Source organism: Phalacrocorax aristotelis, chromosome 6 (genome assembly GCF_949628215.1).
Source record: "Phalacrocorax aristotelis chromosome 6, bGulAri2.1, whole genome shotgun sequence".
Lineage (NCBI taxonomy): Eukaryota > Metazoa > Chordata > Aves > Suliformes > Phalacrocoracidae > Phalacrocorax > Phalacrocorax aristotelis.
In genome coordinates, this window is record NC_134281.1 from 35,823,309 (window position 1) to 35,839,574 (window position 16,266).

At 41.5% G+C, this 16,266-nt stretch overlaps 2 protein-coding genes across 2 annotated transcripts in view; both read left to right on the plus strand.

Annotated features, from left to right (window-relative positions):
• The first annotated feature begins 219 nt into the window (after positions 1-219).
• CDC73 (cell division cycle 73) overlaps positions 220-16,266 on the plus strand; it is a 110,385-nt gene continuing 94,338 nt past the window's right edge. Inside the window, exons 1-7 of the mRNA XM_075097202.1 lie at positions 220-424; positions 6,096-6,201; positions 7,191-7,260; positions 9,444-9,506; positions 9,595-9,647; positions 11,406-11,494; positions 13,749-13,965. Of these exons, the coding sequence (XP_074953303.1) occupies positions 294-424; positions 6,096-6,201; positions 7,191-7,260; positions 9,444-9,506; positions 9,595-9,647; positions 11,406-11,494; positions 13,749-13,965 (729 nt within the window). The 5' untranslated portion in view covers positions 220-293. The remainder of the gene's footprint in view (positions 425-6,095; positions 6,202-7,190; positions 7,261-9,443; positions 9,507-9,594; positions 9,648-11,405; positions 11,495-13,748; positions 13,966-16,266) is intronic.
• LOC142058238 (ubiquitin-conjugating enzyme E2 D2-like) lies at positions 6,251-6,740 on the plus strand. The gene is given in 3 exon segments (XM_075095396.1): positions 6,251-6,259; positions 6,371-6,450; positions 6,452-6,740. Coding segments are annotated over 3 exon segments (351 nt in total). The 3' UTR covers positions 6,714-6,740.

The following is a 16,266-nucleotide window of genomic DNA, read 5'->3' on the forward strand; positions in this document are numbered from 1 at the left end:
CTTGTTCTTGCCTCGTTTAAACGCACGGCAGGGCCGGTGGGCGGCGGCAGCGCCCGTGCCCCGCTCCCGGCTGAGGGCAGGGCCGCCCCGCCCCGCCCCGCCCCGCCCCGGGGCCGCCTCCCTCCCTGGCAACGGGTTCGGCGTCGCCCCCTGCAGGCGGCGGCGGCGGCGGCGCTCAGGCGTTCGCGGCGGGCAGCCCGGGGCCTGGCAGCGGCGCGCCGGGGTCCTCGCGCGGCTGGCAGAGGGGCCGGGCCGGAGCGGCGGCGGCGGCGGCCGGCGGCTCCGGAGCGAAGATGGCGGACGTGCTGAGCGTGCTGCGGCAGTACAACACGCAGAAGAAGGAGATCGTGGTGAAGGGCGATGAGGTGATCTTCGGCGAGTTCTCCTGGCCCAAGAACGTCAAGACCAACTATGTCATCTGGGGGTGAGCGGTGGGGCCGGGGCGGGCGGCCGCGGACGGGGCGGGCGGAGAAGTTGCTCCGAAGTTGCTGGGGGGGGGGGAGCGGGGTCCCACCGCCCTCCGCCTCCCGCCGCCTTGCAGGGAGCAGGGCGGGCGGGGGCGGCCTGGCCATCACCGCCGTCTCCCGGCGGGGCCCCCAGGGAGCACACCGGGGCCCTCTACCTCCCCCCCCGGCCGCGGCGCGGTGCGATGCCGCCTGCCAGCCGGGCCTGGCCTCCGGCGGCGGGGCCGTCCCCGCGGCGTGCGGCGGGGTGAGCGACGTGTCCCGGCTCTTCGCTGCCGGCACCGCCGGCGGGCGGGCAGGGGGGTCTGGCCGGTCCTTTCGGGAAGGTTCTCAGCAGCTCCGCTCGGCCGGCGCCGGGGAGCGGCGGGGCCGGGGCGAGGCCTCCCCTTGCCTCCCGGCCTGTCTGAGCGACCGTGGGGGGCTGGAGGGCGGCGGCGGGGCCGGGTCCTGCGGGCCCGTGAGGTGGCGGAAGGTGCCACTCCAAGTTCTGGGTTTTGCGTGGAAAAAACAGGCATTACGTTTTTACCGTATGTATTTATCCGGGCGGCTGCTCCTTCTCCCGGAGCTTTGCCCCGGCGCAGGGAAGCCCGGGCGGTGCGAGCCTCCGCTCCCCTCCGCCCCACCGCAGCTACCTGCGGGCCCGGCTCCGGCCGCGGCCCGGGCGGGACCCGGAGCGGGCTGCGCCCCCTGTTCCCACCGCCACAGGCACGCGAGATAGTTTCTGTTGCTGAAGTGATTATATTAGATAAAATACTTATTTTTAGAAAACTTCTAGAAAATGAGGTTTGTGTATCTGTTGAATTTTCTAGCACGAATATGTGCTTGCTTACGAGGCAAGGAAGTTCTTCGTTCTCCTTTCTTCTGAATTTAACAGCTGCTTGCTTTTCATGTCCTGACAAGAAGGATTTCAATTAATCTCTCTAAACCCAGGAGAAAATAATGCTTATTGTTCTATATCAGGTAGCGAACATTTCAGGTACTGATCAAAGAGAGTACATTATCCTGTGAAGCTTGGTGGAAAACAGAAGAACCTGCAGATTTGTCAAAAAAACTCATGTAGTTCGCTTTATGATGAAGGATTTTTTTTTTAAAGTTTTCATAATTATGATGTGAATATAAGTATTGCTCAAAATCCTGATTTCTAATTTGAGAGAAAGGGAAGAAACTATTTGTTTATGGTAGCTTCTAGGCAGATTTTTTTTTTTAACTGATTTTACTTTGCACTCTGTTGAAAACTAGAAATGTGCTATTTCACTACCTGTGTCAAGCTTTCAGAAACTCATTTGGGATTTATTTGCACTTCCTGGCTGAGTGGGGGTTGCTGGCAGCTAGACTGAAGAGGAAAAAAAATATTTGCATAAGCAGTTAAGTTTTAAAATTCCTGAAAGGTTTTAGTTTTATTTTTGCTGAGCAACTGTGTAGGCAATTGTGGTGGTTTCCTTTCCTTGCTACAAGTTGCTTTTCCCAAGCAGTACCAAGTAATGGTTAACTAGACAGACAAGTTCCGTTGCTTTCCTGTAGGGAACAGAGAAACTGGTGTGCCAGCCTAACTCTACTGCTGCTTAGGAGAGCTTGAACTAGGCCTAGAAACTGTAAACAAAAGACAAAAAGATAGCAGCTGGAGAGAAAAATTTTATTGTGTACATTAAGGCAGCTTTATCTTTGTGGTGAAGAAGGAACTGTGGGGGAACGGAGGATACTCCGAGCAGCACAGCAGCAGCAACCTCATAATAGCTGTTTGTGTCCTCACCTTTTGTGATAGGTGTGTCGTAGAATGTAGAGGTTTTATGTCGGTTTGTTTGTTTGAAGTAAGTTAGTAAACCTTTGTTCAGACCAGTGGCTTCTGAAATTTTGGTAGGATCAGACCACTGTCAATTCACAACATTTATCGTGAACCACTGTAGAACTGTATTTCTCTCATCTTTAAACTGTACAAATGAGACCACTTCATTAAGCCATGCTCAATAGCTTTGGCACCACAGTCTAGGAGCTGTTAATTTATGTAATTGCTAGACTTATACAGGGACTTATGTGGGACATTTTCAAAAACTGTTAAGATTCAAAACCTTTTATATTCAGGTCACTTGACGGAACTCAAGCTATGCTTGCAGTGAGCAGTTCTTAGTGGCTTAGTCTTTCATGAAGCAAATCCCGATTTCTGTTTTAGGTGTCCACAGCACGGTTGCTGTAATCGCATCTCTCCTGCGAGTCTGGAGAGAGCGATGCAAGTCCCAACAGCGGTGGTGGCATTTTGTCCCTGCTAGAATTAGCAGTAGTCCTGCTAGACATTTAACACTGTGGCTCCTTGAGCAGCTAAGCTGGCAGAGGTCAGCAGTGCTGCCCTGCACTGCCTCCTCTCTGTGCTAGCACAAGTGTCAGCCAAGCAGTGAAATGGTCTGAGGAACTGAGCCAGGTTAAAAGTAACCTGGGGCGGGGGGAAGGCAGAAATTAATTTTAATCTGGGTTAGTTTCCAGATAAGAACTATATGGATACCCCTGCTGGCACATGAAGAAGCCTAGATGGTCTAAGATTAGGTGTTTTGTGTGTTTTGATCCGACAGCTGATCTGGGGCCCCTGAAGAGTGATTACAGAATCTGCTTCAAAACCAAAGGAAGGAATCAATCTAACAGAGAAACTTACTTGCTTTGTTTACCCAGCAGAGGGGCTTGTATGCACAGCTGAGTAGTTTTTAAACAGTGAGCATCTGGCCATGGGTATTGTAATTTGTGTGATACTCTGCATGCCTAGTCTTGTATTTTTAAAGTTTGCTGCTTTCTTTTGTGGATGAGACGTGAGCCTTTAGTACCTCTATAAAAATTAATCCTTTGAAAAATGAAAGAGGAAATAAAGCAGTTAAAAATGAATAATTTCCTGGTGCTCATAGGTTGAGGGTGAATGGATGAGCCGGAAATAAATTTCTGGTGTTAAAAACAAGGAGGTGAAACTTTGTCTTGCATTATGTAAACATTTTCTCCAGTTTTTAAGGTGCAGTTTTGTTTTATTAAGAGGTACAACTCTTAACCATTAAAGCAAAAATATAAGTACTAGACTTTTTGTACTCTGAATCTTAAGATTTTTTTTCTTTAGTAATCAATGGCATTACTAAATATGGGAAATAAGATAATTTGTTTTTGCTAGTTTCAATGTTTGTAAATTGAGTGAAGTAAGGTACTTTCAGATCAGCCTGCTTTTAGTTCTCTGTTGATGGAGAAGGTTCTTTCTGTCTGGAAAACCTGAAAGGAACACAAACTGGTGGTGAAATGTCAGTTTAGACTTAAATTTTCTCCTTGAGTGCAACTGCTTGTCCATCTGATGCTTTCCCTTTCATGTGCAATATCTTGTCCTCCTAATGAAAAGTCCTCTTACAACCATAATGAGCATGGGGATTTCTTGTGTGTGTGGTTTAAGTGATGAAGTACCAGCTGTGCCCTGCTGAGCTTTGGCAATGCCTGTGCTTTGTAATAGTGTATTTTTGAATTAATAGATAGATACCAGATCAGATTATAGATCGGACGAGATCAGAATAGGTCAGATAATAGATTAATAGTCCGGTACTTGCTTTCTAAATTATGCCATGTATTGCTAAATAGTGTAAATAAAAACTTGAATAGATGACCGGCTGGACTTTTTATATGATGTTTAGTGGATGTGAAACAATTCAAAGAAATAATGAGTTATTCTGAAGTGAGATAAAATAAAATTTTTTGTTTTAAAATGAAGTGACTGTACCATGTGACATAGACTTTACTTCAGGGACAAGTGTGGAGGAAGCTTTTGTTTCTGCCAGTGCTCTGAATATGTTTAGATACTGCGTTATCAAAGACATCAGTGAAACAATAAAATACTCAAACAATTCCTTGCTGAAGAATCCAGTTCTGTTGGCTGTAAGTGTGAAGCTAACTTCTGGCTTCTCAGCAGTTGGAAGATACTATGTCTCTTCCCTTTCCTTTTCAGCAACAAAACATGCATGCATGCCCCTGCCCCACGCAGACTAGGTTTTTGGAAGGAAGAAACGGTGATAGAAAGATCCTTTATTCTGCTGTTCTCCTGGTATTTTGAATTACTTTTCTCTGCATGAATAAAGATATATTGGTTTTCCCAGGCATCGTTATGAAAGTAATGCTTTCAACCTTACTGCTAGTAATGAATTCTGAACGGGTTATGGGACACTTTTAATCCAGATAATTTGAGGAAAATAATTGCAAGAAAAGCAGTAGTGGCATTAAATCCCCAGTACAGAGAAAACAGACTTATACTGCTGTTTCATTTAGTAGATGATTGTGTAGCTCTTTGAGGTTGAAGAAAGTTACGGTTGAGTATTTATTTCTTCTCCCTTCCTGCGGTGAGGTTGGCACTTCAGTGGTGAGATGCTGATGGTGAGCTGTGAGTAAAGCCATGGTACTTGGAGGGAAAACTTTCTTATGTTTTTAATGGAAGTATTTCTTCCTGAAATCTCTGGTTTGATCAAAATTCCATGCCGGTCTTAAATTTTACAGATTTGGCCTGGTTTTCTGGTGGATTGTCTTCCTCAGGTGTTGAAGTTGGCCGGCTGCTTTGGCGGGTGGTGGACAGGGACTGGGCAGTGTGGGGGAGTCCTGTCCTGCTTGGAGCTGGGGCCTGGCAGGTCCCAGGTCTGGGCAGTGGAATGGCTGGTCTTGATTTCCTGGTCCTGCTGAGGGCTGTGAAACTGACAGAAAGGTCCATTTCTCAGAGCAGTTCGAGTATTTACAGAGTGGGCTTTGTTTTGAAACTGGAGGGTTGTTCCTTACCCTACAAAATCTGCTAGTAACAGCATAAAGGGGTGAACGTGTCTGTGAGGAGGGAGTTATGTTTGATGCACATGGAGCCAAGCTGAACAGTTTTGTTTGGCCTTGTTTTGGGGGATTGGTTTTTTTTTTTCAAATTGTTACACAGAACAGATTCCTTTTTAGACTTAAAAGGCATCTCTTTCAAACAAGCTGTTTCAAAGCTGAGATTAAACTTGATGCTGATATGTTGCTTTGAAGTGGTCTGACTTCAGTATGGGAGCTTATTGTGATTTTGTAGTCTCTTGGCTTTGCTAGTTTGTGTGCAGTTAGTTACTAGTCACTCCTTACTTTGACCTTTTGGCACCGTTTTGAACCTTCAGCTCTCTAGACTAAACAGAATTTGTGTATTCTGACTTCTTCACTGTGCTTTCTCTAGTGGTGAATATTCTGTCCTATACCTGAAGAGCATGTAATGCTTTTTTCTTTTTCTTCATTTGCAGTTCAGTTACGTTCCTCTGGCTGTCCCAAATAAGGGTGACATTTCCTTTGATAATCAGAATAAATGTGTTGGAAATGTGGGAGAATGCATTCTTATAGTTTTCCAAGTCTTGCTTCTTGTATATTTTGCAACCCAATCAGGTGTTCTTTTGGACTTTTTTGGACCGTTTTTATTAGTTGTTCAGTAAAGAGGCTGCAAGAACATATATCGCTCACTCATATTTGTTAACACGATTGATAGTTCGCTAGTTTGGCAATTGCCTAATAGTAATATTACTGCTTGCTTTTTGAACTGTCATCTGGAAAGAACACAACTTTGCTACAAAAGTTTTTGCATGAGATGGAGATGTTAAATGTTAAAATCTTTGTTTCATGATTTTACAGGACAGGGAAAGAGGGTCAACCCAGGGAATACTACACTTTGGATTCTATCTTGTTCCTGCTTAATAATGTGCACCTTTCACATCCTGTTTATGTCCGCCGTGCTGCAGTAAGTAGACTGTATAAAAATTTATTTTGTCTTGTTTGTGATAAGCAATATGTGCATAGTTATTTTCAGTGGACGATAGTAGCATTTAAGTGTATGAATTTGCCTGGGGAAAGGGAAAATGATATGCAACAAAGTGTGTGTGTGTTTAAAAAAGAACACCTCTACATAGGGATCAAATAACAGTCCCTATCAGGGTGGAGGACTTTTCTTGACGGTTCGCTTCCCAGCAGGTTACCCCTTCAAACCACCAGGCTGCATTTACAACAAGAGTCTGCCACCCAAATATTAACAGTAATGGCAGCATTTCTCTTGATATTCTGTGGTCACAGTTGTCTCCAGCACCGACTATTTCAAAAGTACTTTTGTCCATCTGTTCTCTGTTACGTGATCCCAATCTAGATGATCCTTTAGTGCCTGAGATTGCAAGGATCTACAAAAAAGAGAAGTACAGCAGAATAGCTTTGGAGTGGACTCAGAAGTATGCAACTTTAATTAAAGAAATTATTGGATAAGCTCTACAAATAAAGATAGGGGAATTATGAAAGAGGTAGTGCTTTTGACTTCCATTTGACTGTTTCTGTGACCCCATGCTTCATATTCCCCTGTGCCACATGGTTACCTGATACAGCAGTGCTACATGTTGTACATGCTTGGAACAACAACATTTAAATACTCTATTTCTGTGTACCGATGCAGAGAAGTGTGTGTTAAAAGCTAGTTCTTAATCTTATTTGCAAGCTTGCAGTGAAGGAGGAAGAAGGCTGTATTCCCTTTCAGTTTTATTGCAGACAACAAGTTTCATTTTGCATGGTTGAGCATCCTCTGAGAAGTAATTTTATTTTTAAGCTTGGTAGTTATACTTTCTTTGGAGGCAGGGCATGTGCTCCTGTCCTTGTGTGAATGAGTAGTTTTCAAGAAAAGTGAAAAATCTTCAGCCAGAGACTTTCTGAGGGAATAACAGTCTAATGTCAAGTCTGTTCTCTTTTCAGACTGAAAACATTCCTGTCGTAAGAAGACCTGATAGGAAAGACTTGCTTGCGTACCTAAATGGGGAAACATGTGAGTGATGCTTTCTTTCAACTTAGACACATACTGTGCTTTTCTGCTTCATAGTTATGGGGCAAGTGAGGGGTAGAAGGGGAAAGATGGTTAACAATGGTCAGTTTGCAGCTTAACTGAATATGCTCAGACTTTTCAAACAAAGTTAGGATTTCTTCATTTTTTAATTTTGTTCTGAACTTAACTATTTTATGGCGCTTCGACAGGAGCTGCATTACTACATGTGTCATGGTTTAGCCCCAGTCAGCAACCAAGCACCACGCAGCCACTCGCTCACTCCCCTCTGGTGGGATGAGGGAGAGAATTGGAAGGGTAAAAGTGAGGCAACTCATGGTTTGAGATAAAGACAGTTTAACAGGTAAAGCAAAAGCGGCATGTGGAAGCAAAGCAAAACAAGGAATTGATTTGCTACTTCCCATGGGCAGGCAGGTGTTCAGCCATCTCCAGGAAAGCAGGGCTCCACCATGTGTAACAGTTACTTGGGAAGACAAACGCCATCACTCTGAATGTCCCCCCCTTCCTCCTTCTTCTACCAGCTTTATATACCGAGCATAGCGTCATATGGTATGGAATATCCCATTGGTCAGTTGGCGTCAGCTGTCCCAGCTGTGTCCCCTCCCAGTTTCTTTTGTACCCGGCAGAGGACGGAGAGCTGAAAAAGTCCTTGACCCCAGTGTAAGAGCTACTTAGCAACAACTAAAACATCTCCACGTTATCACCACTGTTTCTAGCACAAATCCAAAACATAGTCTCATACTAGCTACTACGAAGCAATTTAACACTATCCCAGCTGAAACCAGGACAACATGCCTGTTCAGGAGTGAGCTACTTTTTTTGTTATTAACATCCTTTGGTTAACAGTTATGTGTTAGAACGCTTAGTGTTGTCGTGGTTTAACCCCAGCCAGCAGCCAAGCACCACCCAGCTGCTTGCTTGCTCCCTGCCAGTGGGATGGGGGAGAGAATCAGAAGGGTAAAAGTGAGAAAACTGAGAGTGAGATAAAGACAGTTCAATAGGTAAAGCAAAAGCTGCACGTGCAAGCAAAGCAAAACAAGGAATTAATTCACTGCTTCCCGTTGGCAGGCGGGTGTTCAGCCATCTCCAGGAAAGTGGGGCTCCATCATGCATAATGGTTACTTGGGGAGACAAATGCCACCACTCTGAATGTCCCCCCCCTTTTTCCTTCTTCCCCCATCTGTATGTGCTGAGCATGATGTCATATGGTGTGGAATATCCCTTAGGTCAGTTGGGGTCAGCTGTCCCAGCTGTGTCCCCTCCCAGCTTCTTGTGCACCCCCAGCCCGCTCGCTGGTGGGGTGGTATGAGAGGCAGGAAAGGCCTTGACTGTGTGTAAGCGCTGCTCAGCAGTAATGAAAACGTCCCTGTGTTAGCAACACTGTGTTCAGCACAAACCCAAAACACAGCCCCATGCTAGCTACTGTGATGAAAATTGACCCTACCCCAGCCAAAACCAGCACAGCTTTTATATTTTTTCCTTCTCTATACTGTGGGAAACTTTCAGTAGCGTGTTAATTTTGATGCAATATGTGTGTGGGATAAAATCTTTAGTGCAGTAAAAATATATCGGATATATCTTTTTCAGTCTTGCAGATTTGCCTGGTATTCCATAATCTTAAAATTTTGGTTAACAATAAAGAAAAGAGGTTTCTTTGAGAGAAGGATAAATATGGTTTGCTTTTGTAAGTTGCTCTGTTTTGTAGGTGGTCTTAGAATTTTAAATATACTGGAATATGAGATTATTTCTGTAATGCGAGCAATGAACTGTTTTTATATATATTTTAAAGGGATCAGCAGGTTTTCTTTATTCCAGAAACTAGACAAAAAGTAGATCTTGATTCCAGCTTGTAATTATCTTTGTGACTCTCTTCTTTTATGTGGTATATACAGATCATAGAATCACTGACTAATTTATGTTGGATGGAACCACAGGAGGTCATCTGGTTCAATCCCCTATTCAAAGAAGGACCAATGACCCTGAGCAACCTGATCTAACTTCATATTCAGTCAGGTTCTGAATATCTCCAGTTCCAGTGTTTGCCTTTGCTACCTAATATCTAGTCAGGACTTTTGTTACTGCAATTTATCTGTTGTCCTTCTTCCTTTTATACTTAAAAACCTTTGCAAATCTTTTGTACTCAAACGAAATGTTGTGTTTGATTACAGCAACCTCCTCAAGTATTGACAGAAGTGCTCCACTTGAAATTGGTCTTCAACGGTCCACTCAAGGTATAGTTTAAGTAAAAAATAATTTTGAGGTTTATTTTGTGAAAGTCTAATGCAATCTTGCATTTTTAATGTCCTCTTTTTCTTGTAGTTAAAAGAGCAGCAGATGAAATATTAGCAGAAGCAAAGAAACCAAGAATAGAGGTAATGACAGTAACTGTCATCAATACAAATTGGGGGTGTGTGGTAAATTACAGTATTTCTCTGGTTTTGTAGCAGTTCAGTTGGGCTACCTGTCCTCTGGGTGCACACAGTACTTCTGGTAGTGTGAGCATGAACTGGAAGGAGTTAGAATTTAAGCCTCAGATTTATACTTGGAATTTTAGTTGGTAGGTGTATGTTGTAGTAGGAAAGGGGAAAGTTTATAAGTATGTGTTGCATTATAACCTGTCTGCTAAGAGCTGTGGGATTGGAATAAAAGTGCTGCTTAGTGACTGACGATGGTTGTTTGCCGTCCATGAGTTGACATTACAACTTAAATGCCAGTCTTCACTCTATCAATGGATACTTATTTGTTTTATCTGCTATTTTAGTCTCTTTATAGCAGTATATGAAACTGTCCCTGTGATTACTATTTTCTGAAGCTGTGCCTTAAGTATTTAACAGTGTATTTTCACAAGTACCTCTTGAATAGAAGCGATGTGTCTAGTTATTACACACATTGTATTACTTAACTCAGCCTGATTTTAAAAACTGACTTACTGTTTTTCTTGATTTCTTTTCTTTCAAAAAAAATGTTCATCCAGTTGTCTCCTCTGTGAGTTACTCTAAATCTGAATGTATATATTTTCAGAATACTGAGGCTTTGGATTTCTACTTAGAAGAAGAGTTATCAAAATATATAAATTCCCTTATTCCAGAATTAGATTTGAACATTGTTTGTGCTTAGCTACAACTGTGCAACAGTCATAAAAACTTTATATGTTATTAATGGCACATGAGAATGTGGTTGCTGTGAGATGACCCATTGGTGATCTACAGATTTTTGTTCTATATTACCCTATGTGGTTGTGATGCCAGTATGTTTTGAAGCTGGAGTTCTTCACCATCGTGATTTGGAGAATCAAGAATTCTGCAAGTGAGCCTAGTGACCTTATGGCCATCCTCTGTTTTTGTTGCTGTTCCAGCAGCTTAGAGTCTGTAAAGTCTGTTTTAAGATATTCAGAGGTGGTCTCAGTGTAGAGATTCCATGTCTCTCCTGATACATAGGTATGACTGGTTTTGCTGTGCTTCAGCCTTTCCAAACAGCCTTTTAACAATAGGACAGGCTTGATGCTGATTTAAGTTTTGTAGGAAAATGAGACAGATTGAACACAAGTGGTACCAGCATTAAGAAGCTGAAAAGATGGCATAAAATTACATCTCTCTACTGCTTTCTCAAATTACATGTCTGTCTCAAACCTGGCTTGAGTAACTAGTGTCTTCCTTACTCTTGACTTGTTTATATTTACCAGGAATGCCATTTATAGAAGTTCTGTGTCAAGACATAACAGTTCTGAGCAATTCTTTTCTTTAAAAATGTCACTGATTAAATATCTGGGCAAATTTGAGTGTCAGATGAATTTACCGTAAATATATATGTGATGTCCTACCTAAATGAGTGCATTGTTTGCCAGCTTTAACTTCTCTGACTGATTTTTCTATTGTTCTGATTTGTTGTCTGACAAGGCTCTGTACAAGGGAATGGTAGTTTCCTTCTCATTGTCTTAATTATACATTGTGGTCCTTGAGAGGAAGTTTCCAATAGCTGTATAGTTAAAACTAAGGTACAGTCCAAAAATACTTGGAAAGAAAAATTGTTCTTTCTAATGTAAAAAAACCCAGAAATTCTGAATAGCTTTAATTTTAGTTGTATTTATTAAAGAAAATGCACAAAAATTTAGACGTTACTGTTACTGCTAGGATGAAGAGTGTGTGCGCCTTGACAAAGAGCGGTTGGCAGCTCGGTTGGAAGGACATAAAGAAGGCATCGTGCAAACAGAGCAGATCAGGTAGGAATACTTTTTTTCTTATGGGTAATGCTTAATTAAAGGACATGAAAACAATTCTTGTGCTATTCAAGACACCCAGTTTTACTTCTGTCCAGCAGCTCTCGGTGGAAGTCTCCCTCCATTAGGTGCTATCGTCAGTAATGCTTAAGGAGGCAGAACTGCATGCCTGGTCAGACTCCTGTTCTTGAGTGGAAGTTCAGATGTCATGGCATGAGATTTGGCTTGTTGTGAGAAGTGAGCAGACAGTTGTCTCTTCCTCTTGCCAAGTCTGCCATTTCTGCATTCTTCTGCTGTGGTCTTCATCTAAGCAGTCAAAAACGATGAGCAGACTTTCAAGGGGAAGCTGGTTATCTCTGTATTTCAAAGAAAAATACCCTGTACTGAGCAATGTCTTGCATGCAAAAGGAGGAAAACACTGTGAGAACAGATCCAGGGGTAGCACAACCTCTGTTTAACTGCCTACAGGGGTGAGCTTCTTGCTTCTGAAGAAGCAGTAGACTGCCAGAGGATAATGCACTGTCATTGCCATAAGTAGTAACTGGTTTTTAAGTGCTTAAAAACTTGCCCATCACCTTTCCTTTTCTGTTGCTCCTTCCAGAATTTTGCAGAGTATGACAGCTGGTTTTGAGTCTTGCACCATATCTTCCCAAAGCCAGACAGAAATGAAATTATTGCAAGACCTTGTTGATGCTAAGATCTCGGGCTTAGTAGGATACCAGACTCTAGTAGTTCATTTTCAAATACCTGAGTTCAGAAGCCTTAAAATAAAGGTAGCTGCTTAATTTCTTTAGTGTGTCAGGTCTCATAATGTAAAGTGGGAGCTATGCTTCCTACAGTTAAGGTGTATGAGTATGAATTAAAGTGCTGCTTTGCCTGCATTGGATTTTGCAAATAAGTAGTTTCACTTGCTAGGCCAACTGCATTCTTGAGAAATCTTTCTTAAGCATAAATAAAATACTGTGAGTATTTGTTTGCCCTTTACTGGGATTAAATATATTAGTTAGCCTTGCAACAATTAATATAGCTAAGTGAAGCATTTGTAGAATCCATAATTACACCTAACCACAGGAATAATACATCTTTTGAGTATCTTCTTCCTCTGTCTCTCATGTAGGTGTATGTAAAAGGAACTATAGAAAAAAAAAAAAGAACTGATTGTCATACCTGACTTAAAATCAGAAAGTCTAAGGATCAAAAAATCAAAGTAAACACGTTGTTTTGTATAAACTAATAATTTGGATACTAGATTGAACATATCACAGCTTTTTGTTTTGGAGTTATGAGACAATGCTGCAGTGAGGATTACTGAATATTCATTCATAATTACTTTGTATTCTGTATTTACAGATTTTTAATGCCGAATATAAAAGACTGACCTTTTAAAAGTACAAATAACATTTACTGGCAGTGAGTCTGAACTCTGTGTTTATCACAGTTGTTACTTTGTTTAACAGCAACACAAAAAAGTTCCCTTTCCCATAGCTTAGTTTTAAAAGAAGAATACTTCACAGTCAGGACTTGTTGTATTAATATTTCAATGTAATCTCAAAAAATCCTGTAAAATTGAATTGGGTATGTGCAGTTAGGCTTGTGCAATTCAGTCTTTTTTTTTTTCCTTCAGCTCTCCTGCAGAACAATAGGGCTCACTGTTTGGCAACCAAATTTTGTTTATGATTTAAAGCAAGCAGATAAAGATGTTGCACTCTTGGACTGAATTGAGCTACCTCAAACACAGATTAATGTGGACAAATTTACTACCATCTGTTGTTTGTTTGGCCTACAAGCTCTGAAAAGATAACACATCTTCCAAGTGGCCAAGTCCACCTAACAGCACCTTGGCCAAAATTTAGATTAACTCTTTGAAACCCTCAGAGCATCCAGGGGTTGATTGACTGGACACAAAATTGTAACCCACTAAAAATAATGGGGAGTTGAAAATCTGATGACATTGTAAATGGAACCATTAGTTCTGATGCTTTACATCTGCAGTCCTTATTTCTGCTTGTTATAGTTGGGATTTTTTGTTGTTTTTTGTGCTAATACCGGGATGGAGTCTTTTGTCAAAAGTTTGATGCTCATGCCCAAAAGAGCAATGCCAAGCACATGTGATCTTCAAGTATATGTGAGGTGACTATTTTATGATTTGTATCATAGCCATAAACTTTAAGCAGGATGAAGTTACTCTTTCACAAATTCTTTCAGAAGAATTGTTTGTCCAATTATTCAGTCCCTTCTGTTATTTTTGCTCATTTAGGTCCTTGTCTGAAGCCATGTCAGTGGAAAAAATTGCTGCTATCAAAGCAAAAATCATGGCAAAGAAAAGATCAACTATCAAAACTGATCTGGATGATGACATAACTGCTCTCAAACAGAGAAGCTTTGTTGATGCTGAAGTGGATGTAACCAGAGATATTGTCAGCAGGGAGAGGGTATGGAGGACAAGAACTACAATCTTACAAAGCACAGGCAAGGTAATGCTCTAGATACCAAGCTATTTTTATGATCCAAATGACAAACTGCATTTTCTCTTTTCTGTATCTCCAGCTTATTAACTGTAGTTAAGTGTGGGGATTATGTTTAGTGTTCTAGGTGAAGGTAGGCTTTGGATAGCTGTTGTCACAGTGAGAGAAGAGTTCATTCTGACCTTATTACAGTAAGCCTAAAATGTATCTCAAAATACTTGCTTCAGCCATTTAAAAGATACCAAGTAATTGCTTAATTCCTCTTAAACAAAGCTGGCTTGAGCCCCACAATTGGGAGGGCTGTATGAAACTACCTGTGGGCTTGAAACAGACACAAGTGGGGAACAACTGACAGAAGTAGCAGCTTGTGTACATTGCCAGTCCAAAGGCTGCTAAGCTGTGGAAAACAACAAAGTAAGGAAAGAAAATGCGAAAATGAACAAAACCAGAAAGTGTTACCATGAGGAGATTTTTCTCTATGTTTTTGTCCCTTCATGCTGCTGTAATCCATGTCTTTTAGATGCACTTGGTTATTGCCATCCAGAAAATGGCTGCAAGCACAGCTGACAGCCTGCTCTCTTTGGGCAGTTAGGTTTTCATTATTGCAGTGATACTTGGCACTAAATTTCTCAAGAAAACAGTAGGTCAATTTCTAAAAGATTGCAAATGTCTGTTTCCTGAGGTTATTGTCAAATTGCATCCTTTGGCTTCACTTCTTCAAGTACTATCACAGGAAAATAATGTTTAAAAGTAAATGAGATTCCAATTTTAATTTCTCTTATTTCTAACAATATTTTATGTAGCACTCATTTTCACAACTTGGTCTCATGGCATTATTGGTAGAATAACATAATTCATGAATTATGGGGTAATTACCAGGTATATGGTACGTACTTGCATGCTGCACGCAGAGTGAGTGTTGCTTTAAGTCTGAGATTTGTAGCAATCTTGCTGCTGAACACTTGACAAACTGGTAAGTCTTTAATGTTTTAGTTGTCAGACGTGTTTGTACTGAAGGAATCTGGGTAGCTTTTCCTCCTTTAGTAAATAATCCATGGCATTCATGCCTTTATGTGTCTTCCAAGGGAAGCTTGTGGAGATACTAGGGAAAGAGTTGAATGATTTCTTGTAGTACCCTTGTAATAATAGTGAGATGGGGTCGTGATTTTTGCAAAACCTAGCATGGGGAGAAAGATGAGAAATATGAGATCAAGTTTGGTGTTGGATACCAGCATGCAGATATTTGATGAGCTTGATGACTATAATAGGCATAATAGCAAGTCTTTATTTCTGTTTGCGCAGGATTGCAGGAGCATTCTTGATAGCATGGACAGAAATCATCAAATGTTAATGTTTATATTTTTGTACAAGTAGCAGTGAGAGTAAGTAGATGGGGGAAATATCACTTGTTACCCAGGGCTGTGATTTATCGCAGAACAGCTCAAGGTTTTTTGTTTGTAGGTTGGTTGGGAGGGTGTTTTGGTAGGTGGGGTTTTCTGTTTTGTTTTTGTTTTTCTTTAAGAACTTTTGTAAAGACCTTCTCAAGAGTTGTTAGGAAGCTCAGGTATGTTCTCTCAGGCAGATCGTTCCTTAGCTACTTGCCTGTTCATTTAAAGAATTCTGATCAGTGAAGCATAATAGCCTCTGCAAATGTTCTTTTGACTTTTCACTAGGATACTTGAATTGTTAATGCACCTGATAATTCTTTTTGTTGTAAATTTTCACTGTCTGCACGGCATAGATTTATCTGCAGTCACCCGAACCTTCCTAAAATGTTTGAAACCAAAATTAACTTCAACAGTGTTTGACTCTTTAATATCTGAATTCCTTTGGAACTCCTGAGTGAGTGGTAACAAAAGTGCGAGCACCCCAAAATGTCAATTTTACTGTTTCTTTCAAAAAATTGCTTCAGTCTGAGCCAGCTCCTCAAGTTCTCTCCTCCACAGAGGAAAAACCCCCGTGTGTGAACTTCCCCAGTGTTCTCTGTAGTAAAACAAAGATGCAGAGATAGCTTAAGATTCAAAAGGAAAACACTAGGAAGATCAGACCACAGCAAAAAGAATGTTGTCCTTATCAGCTTTCTGGCAGGTTTCCTCTGTTTATGATGTGTTTGAAAAAAGTACTGATTCATTCAGCAAGATGCTCCTCAAAATTCTATGTAAATGGCAATAATATTAACTATATTCTTGGAGTATTTACTGTGTCTCCTTTTGGACACATTTTCAGATTCTGAAGTTTTGCTTTTTACTTCAAATAACCTTTTGTGCTTTATAGAACTGTTCCAGGATTTTTTTTAAGTCTCCGGTGATG